The 17,215-nt window shown below is 48.7% G+C and overlaps 1 protein-coding gene across 1 annotated transcript in view; it reads left to right on the forward strand.

The window, feature by feature from the left end:
• Window positions 1-17,215, forward strand: part of LOC147733118 (uromodulin-like) — a 279,622-nt gene that overhangs the window by 196,029 nt on the left and 66,378 nt on the right. Inside the window, exons 6-7 of the mRNA XM_086955817.1 lie at window positions 14,400-14,642; window positions 16,578-16,737. Coding sequence (XP_086811943.1) covers window positions 14,400-14,642; window positions 16,578-16,737 — 403 coding nt within the window. The remainder of the gene's footprint in view (window positions 1-14,399; window positions 14,643-16,577; window positions 16,738-17,215) is intronic.

Below are 17,215 nucleotides of genomic sequence, written 5' to 3' on the forward strand. Positions count from 1 at the left end.
GAGTCTGCTGCTGATGAGTGTGTGGGTGACCGTCTTCATGGATTCTATGGGGATCCATCCGAATGACTTTCGAAGCAGGCAAAGCACATGGAAGTATGATGAGGATACAGTGTTGAACTTGCGGTTTATTGTGAGCGAGGAGTCCAGTATGATGTTGCGGTTTCGTGCGTGGTCCATGGGGATGGGGGGTTCCCATTAGGGCAGGCAACCATGAGTCATCTGAAGTTGAGGGAGTGGGTCCAATGATGAGGACTTCGGTCTTGTCCAAGTTGAGTTTGAGGCAACTGTCTTTCATCCAGGTGGCGATGGCCTTCATTTCACTGTGGAAGTTATTTCTGGTGGCTGTGGGCTCAATTGGTGACCAACAGGGTGTTATCAGCGTAGAAGGCGATGTTAAGTCCATGGTTCCTGAGGATGGCTGCAAGAGGGCCATGTATATCTTAAAGAGGGTAGGGCTGAGGGAAGAGCCCTGGGCACTCCTCAGCTGACATATGTGGTTTCTGAGAGGAACATAAGTAGTCTGACCCACTGTGCTTGACCGGTGAGGAAGGAGAAGATCCAGTCCAGGGCTTTGTCACGGATGCTGGCATTGTGGAGTCTCATGATTAGGATGCTGTGGGAGACGGTGTTGATGGCAGCAGAGAGGTCCAGAAGGATGAGGGCTGCAGTTTTGCCCTGGTCGAGGAGGGAGCGGATGTCATTGGTGGCTGCGAGAAGTTGGATGCAGTGGTTGCTTTGGAAGCCGGATTGGGAGTTGGCAAAGATGTGGTTCACTTCAATGAACTCAAAGAATTGGGCATTAATGGGCTTCTCAATGGCCTTGGCTGGGAAGGGGAGCAGGTAGATGGGTCTGAAGTTCTTGAGGTCTGTCGGGTCGGCGGATGGCTTCTTCAGCATGGGGTTGATCTTCCATGTTTCCAGTCATTGGGAAGGTGGCAGTATCAATGGAGCAGTTGATGGTGTGATGAAGCTTGGGGGCAATGGAGGTGGCTGCTTTATGGAAGATGTGGTACAGGCATTGGTCCGACAGGGCTCTGGAGTGGATGCTCTTCATGTTCTTGAGTGTGTTGTCTGTGGTGAATAGGATACTGTTGAGCAGGTTCTGTTGGTGTGCGGTTTAGTTTGAAGCGGTGATGTCGGGAATGGTCGGTGGTTCTTGGGTCTCATAGATCTGCCTGATCTTGTGGTGGAAGAAGATGTTGAGTTTGTTGCAGAGGTCTTGGGAGGGTGGGACCTCTGTGGTCTTGCTGTTGGACTGGCAAACTTCTTGACGATGGTGAAGAGTTCTTTACTATTGTGTGCATTGATTGGCATAGATTCTGTCTTGGAGGGCCATTTTCTTTGTGGTTTTGAGGAGGAGGTGTTGTGGGACGCCAGTGGATTTGAAGGGTGAGTGGGTTTCCATGGTATTGTTGTTCCTCCATCTCTTCTCGAGTCGTCTACAGTGCGCCTGGACTAGTGGAGGTCGGGAGTAAACCAGCTGGCTTTCTTGGAGTGTTGCTTGCCGGATGCTTTCTTGAGGGGTGTCAAAGTATTGCAGCAGTTGGAGATCCATCGGTGGATGGTTGTGTGCTGAGGTATTAGTGTCCGCAGATATCGGAGGTGTGGTGGTGCTGAGAGAGGCGGATGAGATGTTCTATGGTGACCTTGTTCCAGCTATGGTGGGGGGAGGGGCGGAGAGGGGAGTGGCATACGGTGGATTTGGTGAAGGCAAAGTGCACGCAATGGTGGTTGGTCCAGAGGAGTTCAGTGCTGTGGCTTTAGGTGATGGGTTGGAGAGGTGACTTGCTGCTTATGTCCTACGTTGGCAAGTTTCTTCAGAAGGGATGCAGTATTCTGGTCATTGTGGCTGTCCAAGGGAAAGTTAAGTCCCCGAGTAGGATGTAATCGGTGGATACGAGAGCCTGGGGTGTGATGAAGTCAACAATGATGTTGGTGAAAAGTGTTTGGGGGCCAGGAGGTCTGTAGAAGAGGGCGGCTGTAGATGATAGTGTTGGGGTTGGTCTTTATCTGGAAGTGGAAGTGCTTCAGGGTTGTCATTGGTCATCCAAGTAGGTGGCCAGCGGAGGGTGTTTTTGTGGATGATGGCGATGCCTCCTCCTGGTCAGTAGGTCGGTCCTTGTGTGTGAGATTGTAGCTGTCCAGGAATGGCAATGGTAATAACTATTCTAGAGCTACAATTTGTATAAGTTTTTGTGAGGATGGCGTAGTCGAGAGGTACAGAGTCGAGGAGGTCCCAGATTTCTGTGGCATGTTTGTGGTGGGAGCGTCTGTTGGGGAAGATGCAGCTGAGACAGTCGGGTGCACTGTTGGTTGACTGGGCGGTGGAAGGAGCTGAAGTGCGAAGTTGGGCGAGGGTGCAGATGAAGTTTTGGCAGGATAAAGCTCCTTTTGTGTCCTTCGGTAACGCATGGTGGCAGGCGGTGTGGCTTGCTGGGTTAAGGGCGAGGAGGGTGCTTGAGTATTTTTGGTGGAAGGTTCGAGGACCAGGGTCTGTGGTGCTGGGCATGGTCCATGCACTGTCGGGCGCATACAAGCTTGTCTTTGGTGCACCCTTGGCATGCCAGCTGCACGCAGCGAGGCAACAACTGCCATTAATTAGTGTGCTGGGAGGCTGGACCGTTGGTAGGCAGACAACTAGAGGAGGTTAGGGCCATGGGGATCACAGTGGCACGAGCAAAGAACGGCAAAAAAGATAATTGGGGAAAAAAGTTATAAGTTCAAAAGGGTGAGAGGGACAGAAAAAGAATCAAAGAAAAAGGCAGAACAAGAAAGATAGAGGGCAGCACAGCAGCAAAGCAGTGATGCTCTAACACTAGGCCACCAGGGATGAGGCGCTGTTGGGTGTCTGTGGGTGGAGGAGGGCCTCAAACCACTGACTGGAGTGTCAGATAGTCAGCAGCAGGGAAATCGGGGCAGGAGCTACCAGGCGGAGTTGCACAAAAAAGGGAGCAGTCCACTGATAAGGTAGTGTGTGGGGCCTTGACAACTGGGAGGGGGAAGCACGGGTAGTGGGTGTGTGTCACTGAAGGGGGCAGGGCTGCTGGGATCACAAAAGCAGTAGCAGAGAGCGGCAACAAATAAATGAGGAAAAATAGGAAAAAGGGTGAAAAGAACAGAAAAAAAAAGAAACAGCATGAAAGGCAGAAAAATAGAGACAAAGGGCATACCAAAAGCAGAGCAGTGAAACTATACCACTAGACCATCAGGTATGAGGTGCAGGTGGGTGCCTGTGGGCGAAGAAGGGCCTCAAATCACTGACCCAAGGGTAAGATGGTCAGCAACAGGGAGCTCAGGCAGCAGCTACCAGGTGGATCTGCTCAAGGAAGTGTGCAGTCCATTCATACAAACTGAGTCAAACTGCAAGCCACAGCTAATTTTCCTCTAAGCGGAACATTGATCTTCCATTACCGGGGACCCAAGCAAACTTCACCAGCAACATCATAAACATTGTTGCCCTTTTTGCGCCTATATTTTGTTAGAAGACCTTAACTTTCACATAGAAGGTCCGACTAAACTAGTTGCCCTCCTCAAAAGCCTCAGAAACCTCAGGCTTACCCAACTCCTACTATCCTCCACCCATGCCATCATACACATCCAGTACCCAGTTTTCACCTCCTTCAAAGGCATTGCTACCAACACACCCGCTCCTGCCACATGGACCGGTCATGCCTTTGTCAGCTTCTCAGTCAACATCCTGCACCGCAGAAGAACCTTCATGAATTGCCATGACCACTGACACTGGAACAAACTCTTAGAGGTAGACTGGGCCTCCATGTTGCAAATAAACCAACTGGAATCCACAGGCCACCCTTGAAGTAACACACACAAGATGATGGGCGGAATGTTGCACAATGGCAAAACATTCACCCCCAGTCACAGATCTGGGTTTAATCCATTGTTATTTTGCTCACCAATCCACCCCAGTGCAGACATGGCCATATGCAAATCAGTCTTTCCCCTGTGCCTCATGGGAACAGTTCAGACCGAACTGCCAAGCCATGTCTTCCCTTGACCGGAATCCAGCATCCTAGGACCAGTTTCTGGCTCTCAGCCGTCTTCAGCCAGGATAGCTTGACTCCAGTGGCATAGTGAGCACGGGATCCACGCCTGGCATACCCTTCCCACATAGGGTGAACAGCAAAAAACACAAGGTGATGGATGAATTGTTGCACAATGGCAAAATATTCACCCCCAGCCACAGATCTGTATTTAATCCATTGTTCAAGCTATCCAGGCTGATGAGGGCTGAAAACCCGAAATCGGTCCTTGGATGCTTGTGTCCAGTCCAGGGAGAACCTGGCGTGGCAGTTCGGGCTGGACTTTTCTCATGGGGCACAGGGTCAAGACTGATTTGCATATGGTTGGGTTCAAACTGGAATGGCATGATGAGCAAAAAAACGACGGATTTAGGCCCAGATCTCTGTACTGGGGTGAATGTATGACATGTTCTGCATTCGGTCCATCACCTGTTGTTTTTGCATTTGTCACCTCGAGTGGGACCGGTATGCTCAGACGTGAGTCCCATGCTCTCCATGCCACTGGATTCAAGCTATCCAGGCTGATGAGGGCTGAAAGCCCGAAACCGTTCCTTGAATGCTTGTTTCCAATCCAGGGAGGACCTGGCTTGGCAGTTCGGGCTGGACTGTTTCCATGGGGCACAGGGTCAAGACTGACTTGCATATGGCTGGGTTCAAACTGGAATGGCATGGTGAGCAAAAAAACGAAGGTTTAGGCCCACTTCTCTGTACTGGGGTGAATGTATGATATTGTTCTGCATTCTGTCCATCACCTGTTGTTTTTGCATTTGTCACCCTGAGTGGGACGGGTATGCTCAGACGTGAGTCCCGTGCTCTCCATGCCACTGGATTCAAGCTATCCAGGCTGATGAAGGCTGAAAGCCCGAAACTGGTCTTTGAATGCTTGTTTCCAATCCATGGAGGACCTGGCTTGGCAGTTCGGTCTGGACTGTTCCCATGGGGCACAGGGTCAAGACTGATTTGCATATGGCTGGGTTCAAACTGGAATGGCATGGTGAGCAAAAAAAGATGGATTTAAGCCCAGATCTCTGTACTGGGTGGAATGTATGACATTGTTCTGCATTCTGTCCATCACCTGTTGTTTTTGTATTTGTCACCACGAGTGAGACGGGTATGCTCAGACGTGAGTCCCGTGCTCTCCATGCCACTGGATTCCAGCTATCCAGGCTGATGAGGCCTGAAAGCCCGAAACTGGTTCTTGGATGCTTGTTTCCAGGCAAGGGAGGACCTGGCTTGACAGTTTGGGCTGGACTGTTCCCATGGGACACAGGGTCAAGACTGATTTGCATATGGCTGGGTTCAAACTGGAATGGCATGGTGAGCAAGAAAACTATGGATTTTGGCCCAGATCTCTGTACTGGGGTGAATGTATGATATTGTTCTGTATTCTGTCCATCACCTGTTGTTTTTGCATTTGTCACCCCGAGAGGGACAGGTATGCTCAGATGTGAGTCCTGTGCTCTCTATGTCACTGGATTCAAGCTATCCAGGTTGATGAGAGCTGCAAGCCTGAAACCGGTCCTTGGATGCTTGTTTCCAGTCCAGGGAGGACCTGGCTTGGCAGTTCGGGCTGGACTGTTTCCATGGGTCACAGGGTCAAGACTGATTTGCATATGGCTGGGTTCAAACTGGAATGGCATGGTGAGCAAAAAAACGATGAATTTAGGCCCAGATCTCTGTACTGGGGTGACTGTATGACATTGTTCTGCATTCTGTCCATCACCTGTTGTTTTTGCTGTTGTTTTTACCTATGAAGTAACATCAGTAACTTTATCAACTGGATCCCAAACTGCGCTGACACCCTTGCCCCTCAGGGAAAAAAAACTCAGAATAACCACACCGTACTTCAAGCAACTGGAAGAGAGATGGGGTCTGATCCAGGAAGAATCGAACAATGAAACATTGAAATCTGCTGAGAGACACTACTATCAGAAAATCTGACAAACCAAAAAGAAGGCTCCAGCTGAGTGCATCAACAACAGCTCGAACAACAGTAAATAAATGTTTTGCTTTCATCAAGCATTTCACTCAGCACACCAGCAGTAACCATCAGGAATATCACCTCAACGCAAGAACTGTGCAATGACCTCTCAGATTTATTCAACAAAATCACAGCCAGCAGCATCAACTTTGGGCCACATCAGACACCATCACCCTTTCAATAAATCTTCCAGTATCAGAACAAAAGAAAAATCGTGACAACCTGGAACCCCATGACCACAGAGGAACCACGACTATCCTAAAGGCAATCCATCTTGGGCCCTTGTCTGACCTTTCCCCTACCACACCTTCACCAAAGGTTCCACCTCATCAGCAATGCTCTCCCCACCATCATCAACAACCTCTATTGAAACAGCCACCTTCTCAGTAGCCTGGTAGTATGCAGATGTCAATGTTCTTCTGAAGAAACCCTCATCAGACCCAGCCAAATTCACAAACTGCCAACCAAAGTCCCTTCCTCCATACCTAACCACAGTCCGAGAGAAAACCATCAGTAGACACTTCTCCAACCACCTTGCCAACCACCAGTTCATCGAAGCCACACAATAAGGTTTTAGACCTAACCACAGTACAGAGATAACCCTCATGGCAGCAACAGGTGACATTGAATGATCAACAACAAAGAAGCCACAGCCTTCATTCAACATCCCTGAGAAGAGCTCACATTGGTGAGCAGTGCATAAACTTTACACGACCGCCAGTGCATCAAGCTCCAGTTCCTTCAACAAGGCACTTTTCTCCTAATATTTATGCAAAAGATGCATTGACCTTCGCAGGAAAACACTAGCGATCAACGAGCACACATTTGGACGCTATTAGACCAGTAAATTGCCCTTCAGTCCTCATGACGACAAAGCAAAACGTTGTATGAGAAATACAGAACGCCAATGCGCCGCTTTGTTTTAGTGTTTCATAGATTGTAACCTTTGCACACTAGCAGTAATAAACACTCTTCCTCCAGCTCTCAGTCATTTGCATCAGTGCTTTTGTGTGCATATTTTTTGATTTTACATTTAAAGATATATGTGGCAGGTTGTCTCTACACTTGTGTATGTTTGAGGAGAATAATCAACATACGCAGCCTGTTCTTGTCCTGAAAGATCATAGATGGCAGACAAAGTGCATTCTCCCCCCTCCACACTGCATGCTTTATGTGGTCCCAATTCAACATCAAACTCGGGAGTCGTGCTTGATTTTCTACAGTGTGCTTGTTTATTAAAATTAAGTTCACAGGTCAATTACTTCATTGACCCCCCATTCTCTTTATTTATTCGTAAAATATTCCATCACAGTATTTAAGAGTAAACTTGCACTTATATACAATATACACACATTTACCGCCCATTCTCCAATGGGCCTTTGATTTGACTTCAGGGTTGCGCCAGCAGGCCACAATCCAGATCACCTGCTCCCTTAACGTTAACCCCCTTCCGGTCAACAGAGCCGCAGGTGAGTAATGCACCCACTTGGGCAACCAGCGGCCTCCGGGGTAGGGCTGAAGAGCCAAGGCCACCAGCAGGTCAGCCCCAACTCTCCCGCCAGCCCAGAGTCCAGAATGATTTATCAAACCTGTTCAGAGGTAAAAGCTGTCACTAGACAAGAAGTTCCCGTGGTATTCTTGTCCGGAACCCCGCTACCGCCCTAACTGAACTCCTTATTAATAGGGATGGGTGGGTGGGTGTCTTCTCTAGGCGACGTCCGACTCCTGGGCGATCAGCGGACAGAGAGGGGGCCTCTAAGATGGTCGCGGGCTTTTATGCCTCGCGCCCTACGACTACTTCCAGGGCGCTCCGCCGTCCCTTGTTCCTATTGGTCCTGGCACCATATCCACTTCCGGGTCGCCTGACTCGGAAGTGAACCTACTCCGGGTCGGCCCTTTGGCTGCCACTAACGACGCCATTCCCCGAGGGGGGTTGGCGCCTTGCATAGATGGCAGACAAAGTGCATTCTCCCCCCTCCACACTGCATGCTTTACGTGGTCCCAATTCAACATCAAACTCGGGAGTCGTGCTTGATTTTCTGCAGTGTGCTTGTTTATTAAAATTAAGTTCACAGGTCAATTACTTCATTGACCCCCCATTCTCTTTATTTATTCGTAAAATATTCCATCACAGTATTTAAGAGTAAACTTGCACTTATATACAATATACACACATTTACCGCCCATTCTCCAATGGGCCTTAGATTTGACTTCAGGGTTGCGCCAGCAGGCCACAATCCAGATCACCTGCTCCCTTAACGTTAACCCCCTTCCGGTCAACAGAGCCGCAGGTGAGTAATGCGCCCACTTGGGCAACCAGCGGCCTCCGGGGTAGGGCTGAAGAGCCAAGGCCACCAGCAGGTCAGCCCCAACTCTCCCGCCAGCCCAGAGTCCAGAATGATTTATCAAACCTGTTCAGAGGTAAAAGCTGTCACTAGACAAGAAGTTCCCGTGGTATTCTTGTCCGGAACCCCGCCACAGGGCGAGGCGCTTACTGGCGGACTCGACCTCCCCCCCCTGCGCTCAAGGGCTTCGGAGATGGCCCCTAGGACTGTTTCTATAAATATCTCCGTGCCCGCCTCAGACAGGTGTACTCCGTCCTCCGCGTATAACTCCGGCCTGGCCGTCTGTATCAACTTGTGACGAATCGTTTTAATACTAGATTTTTGGAGGATTTCCGCCACCGACTGGTTCAACCTTTTAATAGATCTGTTCACTGCTTTCATAGGTGCACCCCGTGACCACACGAGCCTCGGAATGACTTCCGACCACATTACTATGGCTTCCGGAAAAATGCTTTTGACTGCTGCTAGAGTGGAGAACAGGGACTCCTTCACTCCTCTCCTTCCGCCCGGAATCATATCGTTGCCTCCACAGTGCAACACGAATACATCCGGAAAAGGCATGCCTCTGGCCAAAGCCGTTTTAACATCCCTCAGGACGTCCGCTAGGCGCTGCCCGCCTATTCCCACCCAATGATGATCACAACCTCGCATCATGGTCACCCTGTCTTTGAGCGTCTTTTCGAAGTGCGCCCCGGCCCTGCGAATGAAGGAGTGGCCACACCAACATATTTGGGTTCTCTTAAGGGAGGTACCTAAAGTAAACATGAAGAGATACGATGAGAACGAGTCTAAACAAAGGGGACGGAAAGTTAATGATACAGATTTGTTAAACTAATTGCGGGCGGACATAACGTTCATAACATGCTAATTTCCAGCGACCCAATGTCTTGATTACCTGTTCGGGTAGGCCTAAGCCAGCAGCTGTTGTCGCTGCTCCAATTCGGAACGAGTGGGATGTAAAATCGGCCAGATCAACTCCGATCCTAGCCAGGGTCATTTTAACTACTCGTGTGAACTGGAACCTGGTAAGGGGTAGCCCACTCTCGTGAATTAACAATCTATCATCTGCTCCCTGAGGCCTGACTTGGAAGAATACCCTCAGTAAGTTGACTGGACAGAAGGGCTCCCCTTCTACTCTACCTAGTTGTAACCAAGTCCCTTTACCCAAGGGGTCCGTCTTCGATCTACGAACTCTAAGCCTCAGGACACCTTTGGACTCAACTATATCCGAGCACCTTAGGCCCCCATCCCTATCTGTCCTGGACGCCGGGAGCAATTCTGAGATTCGTAATGCCCCGCAAAGGCTAAGGCATAGGCCACCCAGAATAATTGCATCTCATATGGGGAAAAACAAACGAACGGTAGGGCCTCCAAGATTTTTATCAACTTCCCTACGTCTATCGGTCTTCTGGAATCTTTTTCCCCCGGTGTCAAGCGCTCCCAACCTCTCATTGCTCTTCTAACCCTCTGATCCTTTGTCGGGTCAGACACCCCCTGTAGACCTGCATAAAATGCTAACGCCGACAACTGTCTTTTCATGAATGCTACCAACTTTTCCTTCTCTTTTTGCTGTACTATGAAGCCTAAAACGCTCTGAGGAGCAAAGATGTCCACTACACCCACTCCCTTCAAGTATGCCATATAACAATCCCAGGACTTTTGATACATACTCTTAGTCTTGGGGGCCAAGGATGCAGATATCAACTCGGCAGCCGTGGGGCACCAAACTTCCATAGCTCCGCTGGGAAGGCTGACATTGACGTCTCCGCTTGCGGCCAATGCTCCCGGAATTCTGTTAACTTAAAACGAGACAACGCATCAGCCGCTTTGTTCTCTACACCTGGAACATGTTTAGCAGTGAATTGGACATTATGGCTCAGGCACTGCAAAACTAATTCTTTCAACAGCCTGAGTACCCAAGTGCAGGTTGCTCTCTGGTTATTAATTACCATGACTACAGACATGTTGTCCGACCAGAATACTATACACCTGTTTGCAAGCAAATCCCCCCACAAGTGCAAGGCTACCACTATGGGGAACAACTCAAGAAAGGAAATGTTATTAGTCAGACCTCGCTCTATCCATTCGTCTGGCCAGTGCTGCATGCACCATTTTTGGCCCAATATAGCTCCGAAGCCAATACTCCCTGCAGCATCAGTGAAAAGCTCAAGGTCAGTATTAGAGGCGCTGGCTGCCCGCCACAACACCGTGCCATTTAAATCTTGCAAAAAACTTTTCCAAATCAGAAGATCCTCTCTTACCTCGGCTGAAAGCCTCACCCTGTGGTGTTTTGCCCGCAGCCCGGACATTGCCCTCGCTATACTCCTGGAGAAGGCCCTGCCCATTGGTATGACCCGCAGGGCAAAGTTCAGTTGACCCAAAAGAACTTGCAGCTGATGTAAGGTTACCTTCCTCGCTCCCAAGCAGCCATCAATAGCGGCCTTAAAGGCATCTACTTTAGCCTCCGTCAACCTGCACACACCTGCCGTTGTATCAATTTCAATGCCCAAAAAGGTCAAACATGTGGTCGGGCCTTCGGTTTTTTCCGCTGCCAATGGCACCCCCAGCGCCCCAGCCAAATGCTGGAAGCCCAGAAGGGCCTTCCTGCACGACTGGGAGCCCTCGGGACCCATGAATAGAAAATCATCTAGGTAGTGCACTACTGAGTGTGACTTGTCCGAGGTCAGAAACTGCTCCACCGCCCATTCCAGGAACCTCGCAAATGTCTCGAAAACTGCACAGGCAATAGAACACCCCTTAGGCATGCATAAATCTACAAAGTAGCTACCATCAAACTTGAAGCCCAAGAACCTGGTATCTTCAGGGTGAACAGGCAGTAACCTAAAAGCCGACTCAATATCCGCTTTAGCCATTAATGCTCCTTCCCCAAATGCCTGCAATTTTTCAATGGCCGTGTCAAACTTGGTATACCTCACTGTGCACAGGTCTGGGTCTAGCTTATCATTGACAGATAACCCTGGAGGGCTTGATAGATTATGAATCAGACGGAATTTACCTTCCTCTTTTTTCGGAACTAATCCCAACGGTGAGCAAACCAGATTATGGGTAGGTGGATCTTTGAAAGGACCCCCAACCCGTCCCAAGGATACCTCCTTCATGATTTTGTCTCGCGCTGCCTCCATATTTCGTAACACTGAGCTTTGATTACGGGGCGGGACATTGGAAGGGGGGGCTGAAGACGGAATACGGAAGCCAAACGTAAAACCATGCAGTAGGAATTGAGCCTCCTCGAGGTTGTCATACTTACTGAGGAGGTGTGTCAGGACATGCCGTTTAATGGGAGTTGGTAGCTTTGTTGGAAGTTTTAGGTGGTTTTCCCTTTGGGGTGACGTGGCTGGACTGTTCTTTGGGGTTTCCAGTTTTCCTAAAACATCTGACTTCAGGATGAGAGGTTCCACCGCAATACGAACAGCAGTGTTTGAATCTACACGAGACCCCCCTGGTACACTCATTTCTGTTAAACTGCCAGCAGGCCTGTTTTTTCTCACCGACACCTTTGTCACTCCGAAAGGACTGACTCTGAGTAGAGGGAACAGTGTTAGGCGTTGAAGGGGAGGAATAAAACACTGTGTGCCATAAATTGATCTCCCGCTGGTCCCATGATATACCCGGGTGTACTGCTTTCATCTGTCTAAACATTTTATCATATTTTAGCCACCCTTGGCCCGGAAACTCTGCTGCCGCACCATGTATCAGGGATATATAGCTCATCATTTGTGGGCCCAGCACCGGATACTTTTCCAACATAACTGCGGCGTAGATAGCAAATCCCGTGATCCAATTTTTCATGGACCACTCCACCCACGATTTCTTTTGGTTATATTCTCCCTCTTTCCCACTTTTGGGCTTTCCGGCCGCTACCCCCGCATTAAGGAGTTCAAACACCTCTACATATTCACCTGAGTATTCTTTCCTTCATATCTGCTGGCACGTGCCAGGTGATCCCGGTGGATGGCGATAAGGTCATTGAGGACGAACCAAACATTAACGGACTGAATGCTAACAGTGGGTGACCTGTTGGTTGTCCCCCAGCCACCCCTTGCATCTGGCCATTAGGGGGCCCAGACACATCAACCACGGTGTTCGCCATTGGGCCCTGCGTTGGGCCCCCTAAACTCGAGTAAGCATTCATCATTAAGGGGGACCCATTTGTCGGGTAGGCCATGGCAGGAAGCATCGAGCTTATGGGGCCGTTACTTATCGCTTGACCATGCGACCCATATAATTGCATCCCAGGTAACTGCGCGACCCCCCCGGGTTGGACCCAAACTTGAGACACTCCGCTACCCGGTTGAGCCACCACTGGCGGTAACATACCCTGCGGACAGGACCCCCCCACGGAAGTGACGGGGAGCCCTCCTATTTGCGTGGGCCTAGCCACCTCGTGCTGCCCTTCAGTATCGTCTGCGTCTTTATCTGCGCCTGAATTTGAGTCAATTGTCTCTAGCACCTCCTCCTCACCTGGTGATGCTGGTCGTGAGTCCGCCGGCCTAGGCCGTTTGCCTTTTGTCGTACTTTTAAGCTTTTCTGGGGTACGCTTCGCTCTTTTGCCTCTCCCCCTTTCTTCCTGAGAATTCGCATCTGCTCTAGCCCCGTCTCTCATGTTCTTTAGTACCCAATCCATGCCTTTTTCTCTTGTGAACTCCAGCAGCTCCGTAAAGGCGAGGTATTCATCATTTTTGGCTGTGGGTTCTTTGCCCTTCGGTGCCCTCTTCGGCGGCATCCTGCACTTAAAGAAAACAACGTTAAAAACTTTTCACTGATATTAAACGCCTTTAGGCCCACCGCGCCGCGGTTGAGCCTGGACCCAGGGACTCCAATTGGGCTGAATGCGCCAGAGCTCTCCCCCCCCTGGACATGTGGACCCGATCCCGAGCCCCCACCCTGTTCAATCTCAGAATTAATGCAATCCCGTGGGGGTCCCAATCACCGCGACTGCCACACACCCGCTCGGCTAGATCCTGCGTGCGCGTGACTCACGATGCCTGCGATCCCCCCCAACAAAAAAGGTGTAAATCAAGAAATAAGCCTGCAAACGTTTTACGCAATCTATAACACACTGCACGGCCCGCTAACCTAGATCACGAGTCGGATTAACCCTCGCTGTACACTCCTACGCGATGGTCCCGCGATGTCTTCTCTAGGCGACGTCCGACTCCTGGGCGATCAGCGGACAAAGAGGGGGCCTCTAAGATGGTCGCGGGCTTTTATGCCTCGCGCCCTACGACTACTTCCGGGGCGCTCCGCCGTCCCTTGTTCCTATTAGTCCTGGCACCATATCCACTTCCGGGTCGCCTGACTCAGAAGTGAACCTACTCCGGGTCGGCCCTTTGGCTGCCACTAACGACGCCATTCCCCGAGGGAGTTGGCGCCTTGCATTTATGCTAGTAAGATGCCAAAGCAAAGCTTTTTATTAAGTATTTTTTTGCCTAAAACATAATTGGCTTTCCCTCATTAGACCGACGTCCACTGCAACGACAGGTTTTTTCAAATGTGTAGAATCCATTCTTGCACGCTTCTTGCAGTTACAATGCAATTGTTTGCTCCCAGTGGCACTAATACAATAAAATGAAAACAAAAATGACCCGAGTGTAATGCTACTTTAAGGAACTTTTGTTATGAAGGCTTGATTACACATTATGTAGACAAACATATATTTTAGACTATTCGGTGTTGGTTCAGCGTCAACTAGCTACATAACTGGCAGACTCTCCGTTTGATACATTCTGTTTAGCAGGACGCAGCCCCTTCATTCCTCAGATGTGTGTCGTCGCCTTCCCTTCAGTTAAGATGAATACCAGCATCTCGTTAAATAAAGTACCGTATGCTTGTCTTCCACAGTCTGTGTAGTCGCTAGGCTCCTGTAGGCTATCCTCAAGCTCCTGTCTGGAGATGTAAAGCGAATACCATTCAGAGCTGAACCGTTAAGGTTTCAAATAAAGTGTAAATATATTTCTGAGGTGTGCACTTACTCTCATGTACTTACCGTGATTTTTTTTTGGGTAAATGCAGCACAGTGACTCTCCCATCAGTGAATGGCTCAGGACCCATCGACGTGACCATGGCTGCCTACATGTCCAATGCCTTTACTGATCCGTACACAGAGGGCAATCAACTGACGGTGGGAACCCCGCTCTACATTGGCATCTCCACTACATTCGCGGATGGAGACCTGTTTACGCTGAGAGCAGACAAGTGCGTTGCCGCCCCCAGCAACAACACAGGCCAAAATGGTGTGGTGTTAATATCAGGCGGGTAAGTGGATCATTCTAAGTATTGCTTTGTCTTTCACACTTCATTTTTGTAGACTTTTTCATAGCTTATACTCGAAAGAATGTGGACCCTAAAACATTCTGAATGCAGGAATCAAATAAAAGGACACCGTAGTCACCGGCAGCAAATGTGGATGAATAAAAGAGAGCGGGCCATTCACAAGAAATATTGTAGAGATGAAATGCCAGTCACTGTTGCAGAGTATTAGTCCTATGTGAGTTGTTCACGTGATATTATTGGTGTTGAGAGCGGAATGCTTTGTCTGGTAGTGTGGCCAGTTCAGGAAACTATCACCCAGTCCCCAGATAATTATATGTGGCTTAAGTGACCTCTAATGTGAGAGTGGAGAATTTCAAGAAGATGTACTGCTGAATATCAACTCCTAGAATATTTTCATATAGGATTATTGGGGACAGAATACAGAGGGACAAAATATCGTAAGATTGTGCATATAAGGAAGAGTACAATTACAAACTTCGCATCTACATACCATATATATATTGATATACAACGTACATATCTGTGGAGTTAGGTATAGAAAATCTAGACTTACTTACCTGTCAATAATTTATTCTCGATATTGTGTCCTTGATATTTTGCGCCACCATATTGTGGTGTTGATATTTAGGATTCACACTTCACAAAGACACAGCTTCGTATAAACATCCTATAAAGAAAGACAAAACACACCAGATTTCTTGTGCACCTAGAGTCCGGACAAGAGCTGTCTCTGCCACTTGCCATTTGTATCAGACTTATTCAGACGGACATACACAGAACATTTTAATGTGACATGATTACTCGATTACTCAGACAGGAAGCATAACGAGTACCAACACCCTACTCCTTATCCCTCCAAGAACTCACAAACAAAAAGACGCATCCCGATCCTTCACAGGAAATACTCCCAAAATCTGGAACTCCATACCAGTCCACATCAGGACCAAACCCCTCCTACCTACAATTAAAAAGGCAGCTCAAAGAACTCTTTCTCAACCGATCTCTCCTGTATGGACAGCTACAACCTAACCATCGAAGCAGGCCCACAACTGCTCACACAACACTTTGGCATTAAGAACTCTACCTCACTATCACCTCCCTCCCCCCTGCCGGGCCAATCCCGTCATGAGTCACTGTGCTCTCTCTGCCGATAAGGCCATGTACATACTATTGTGATAACATACCCGGCAAGTGACATTGTGTGCTCTACGACGATATTACTACAATATGTCTGGAGCCGTTGTACATAATAGTATGTCTATGTATCTTACAAGTGATCATGACTTAAAGCGCTCCGATACCTTCGGGTCTGGCAATCGCTATATAAAACTCCTCAATAAATAAATATTCAAGGGTGCAGTTCAGCAGGTGGTATAGATGAAGGGGTGAAGTCAGTCGAAAGGTGTTTTCCTCAAGCATTTAAGTGTTTGTCCTCAATAGGAGTGAGTCTAGCACCTTAGAGCACTACGTCACTCACTAAACTTAAGCTCACTTATTAACACACAACGTCCCTGGTTTTATGTTAATCTCACACCTTGGAACCGTCTCACTTGTTTGTGGGTCTCACTACTTAGAGTGCAGTCTCAACGGTGACCAGTCTCACTGTCCCCAACTGATTTTAATGGTGTCTCAGACCTGAGTCATTTTTGTTTACTTTTTATAAAAAACGCTCAAAACCAATCAGATGTCACTTGCGTGGCTTCTTACGTATCAGCAAGGGTGGCTGATTGGAGGAAAAACATGAAAAGGAGGCAACAGTTGAGAACCGGTTTCACTCACTGGTGCAATAGGTTCGTCTCACCAGGAAGGTGCTCTTGGTGGGCTCCGACACATACACAGCAAGACATTAGTGTTGACTTGACTGTGACATTAAAAGCAGTCTTTGAAATCTAACTCCACGCTCTCTTCTCTTCACAGCTGTGCAGTGACGGATGAAGTGGATGTACAGATTATCCACAATGGCGATTCCTTGCAAGTTATGTTTCAGATAGAGACCTTTGTTTTTAAGGACCAGTCTGCAGTGTACATGAGCTGTGATGTATCCCTGTGCAAGAAGACAACACCAGACACCTGCAGTGTAAGTGACCGGAGTTGATACAGAAAAGGAATTAAAATAAGTTCCCAAACCAGCAAGTGGGGTAGCTTCACGATGAGCAATGGTGAGTACAGCAAGGAATTGGCCTGAGAAGAGGAATCAAGAGTTTGCTTCTTTCGCAAACACACAAAGAGCAGATGCAGCACTAAAATCAGCAATGCATGCTTGCCTCACACACAAGTACACCACAAGCAGCAGTGGCAATGCAAGCTTACAGCACGCACAAGTACACCACAAGCAGCAGCAGCAATTCAAGCTTACATCACACACAAGTACACCACAAGCAGCAACGGCAATGCAAGCTTACATCACACATAAGTACACCACAAGCAGCAGCGGCAATGTAAGCTTACATCACCCACAAGTACACCACAAGCAGCAGCGGCAATACAAGCTTACATCACACATAAGTACACCACAAGCAGCAACGGCAATGCAAGCTTACATCACACATAAGTAC

This window comes from Lissotriton vulgaris, chromosome 2_1, assembly GCF_964263255.1.
Source record: "Lissotriton vulgaris chromosome 2_1, aLisVul1.2, whole genome shotgun sequence".
Classification (NCBI taxonomy): Eukaryota; Metazoa; Chordata; class Amphibia; order Caudata; family Salamandridae; genus Lissotriton; species Lissotriton vulgaris.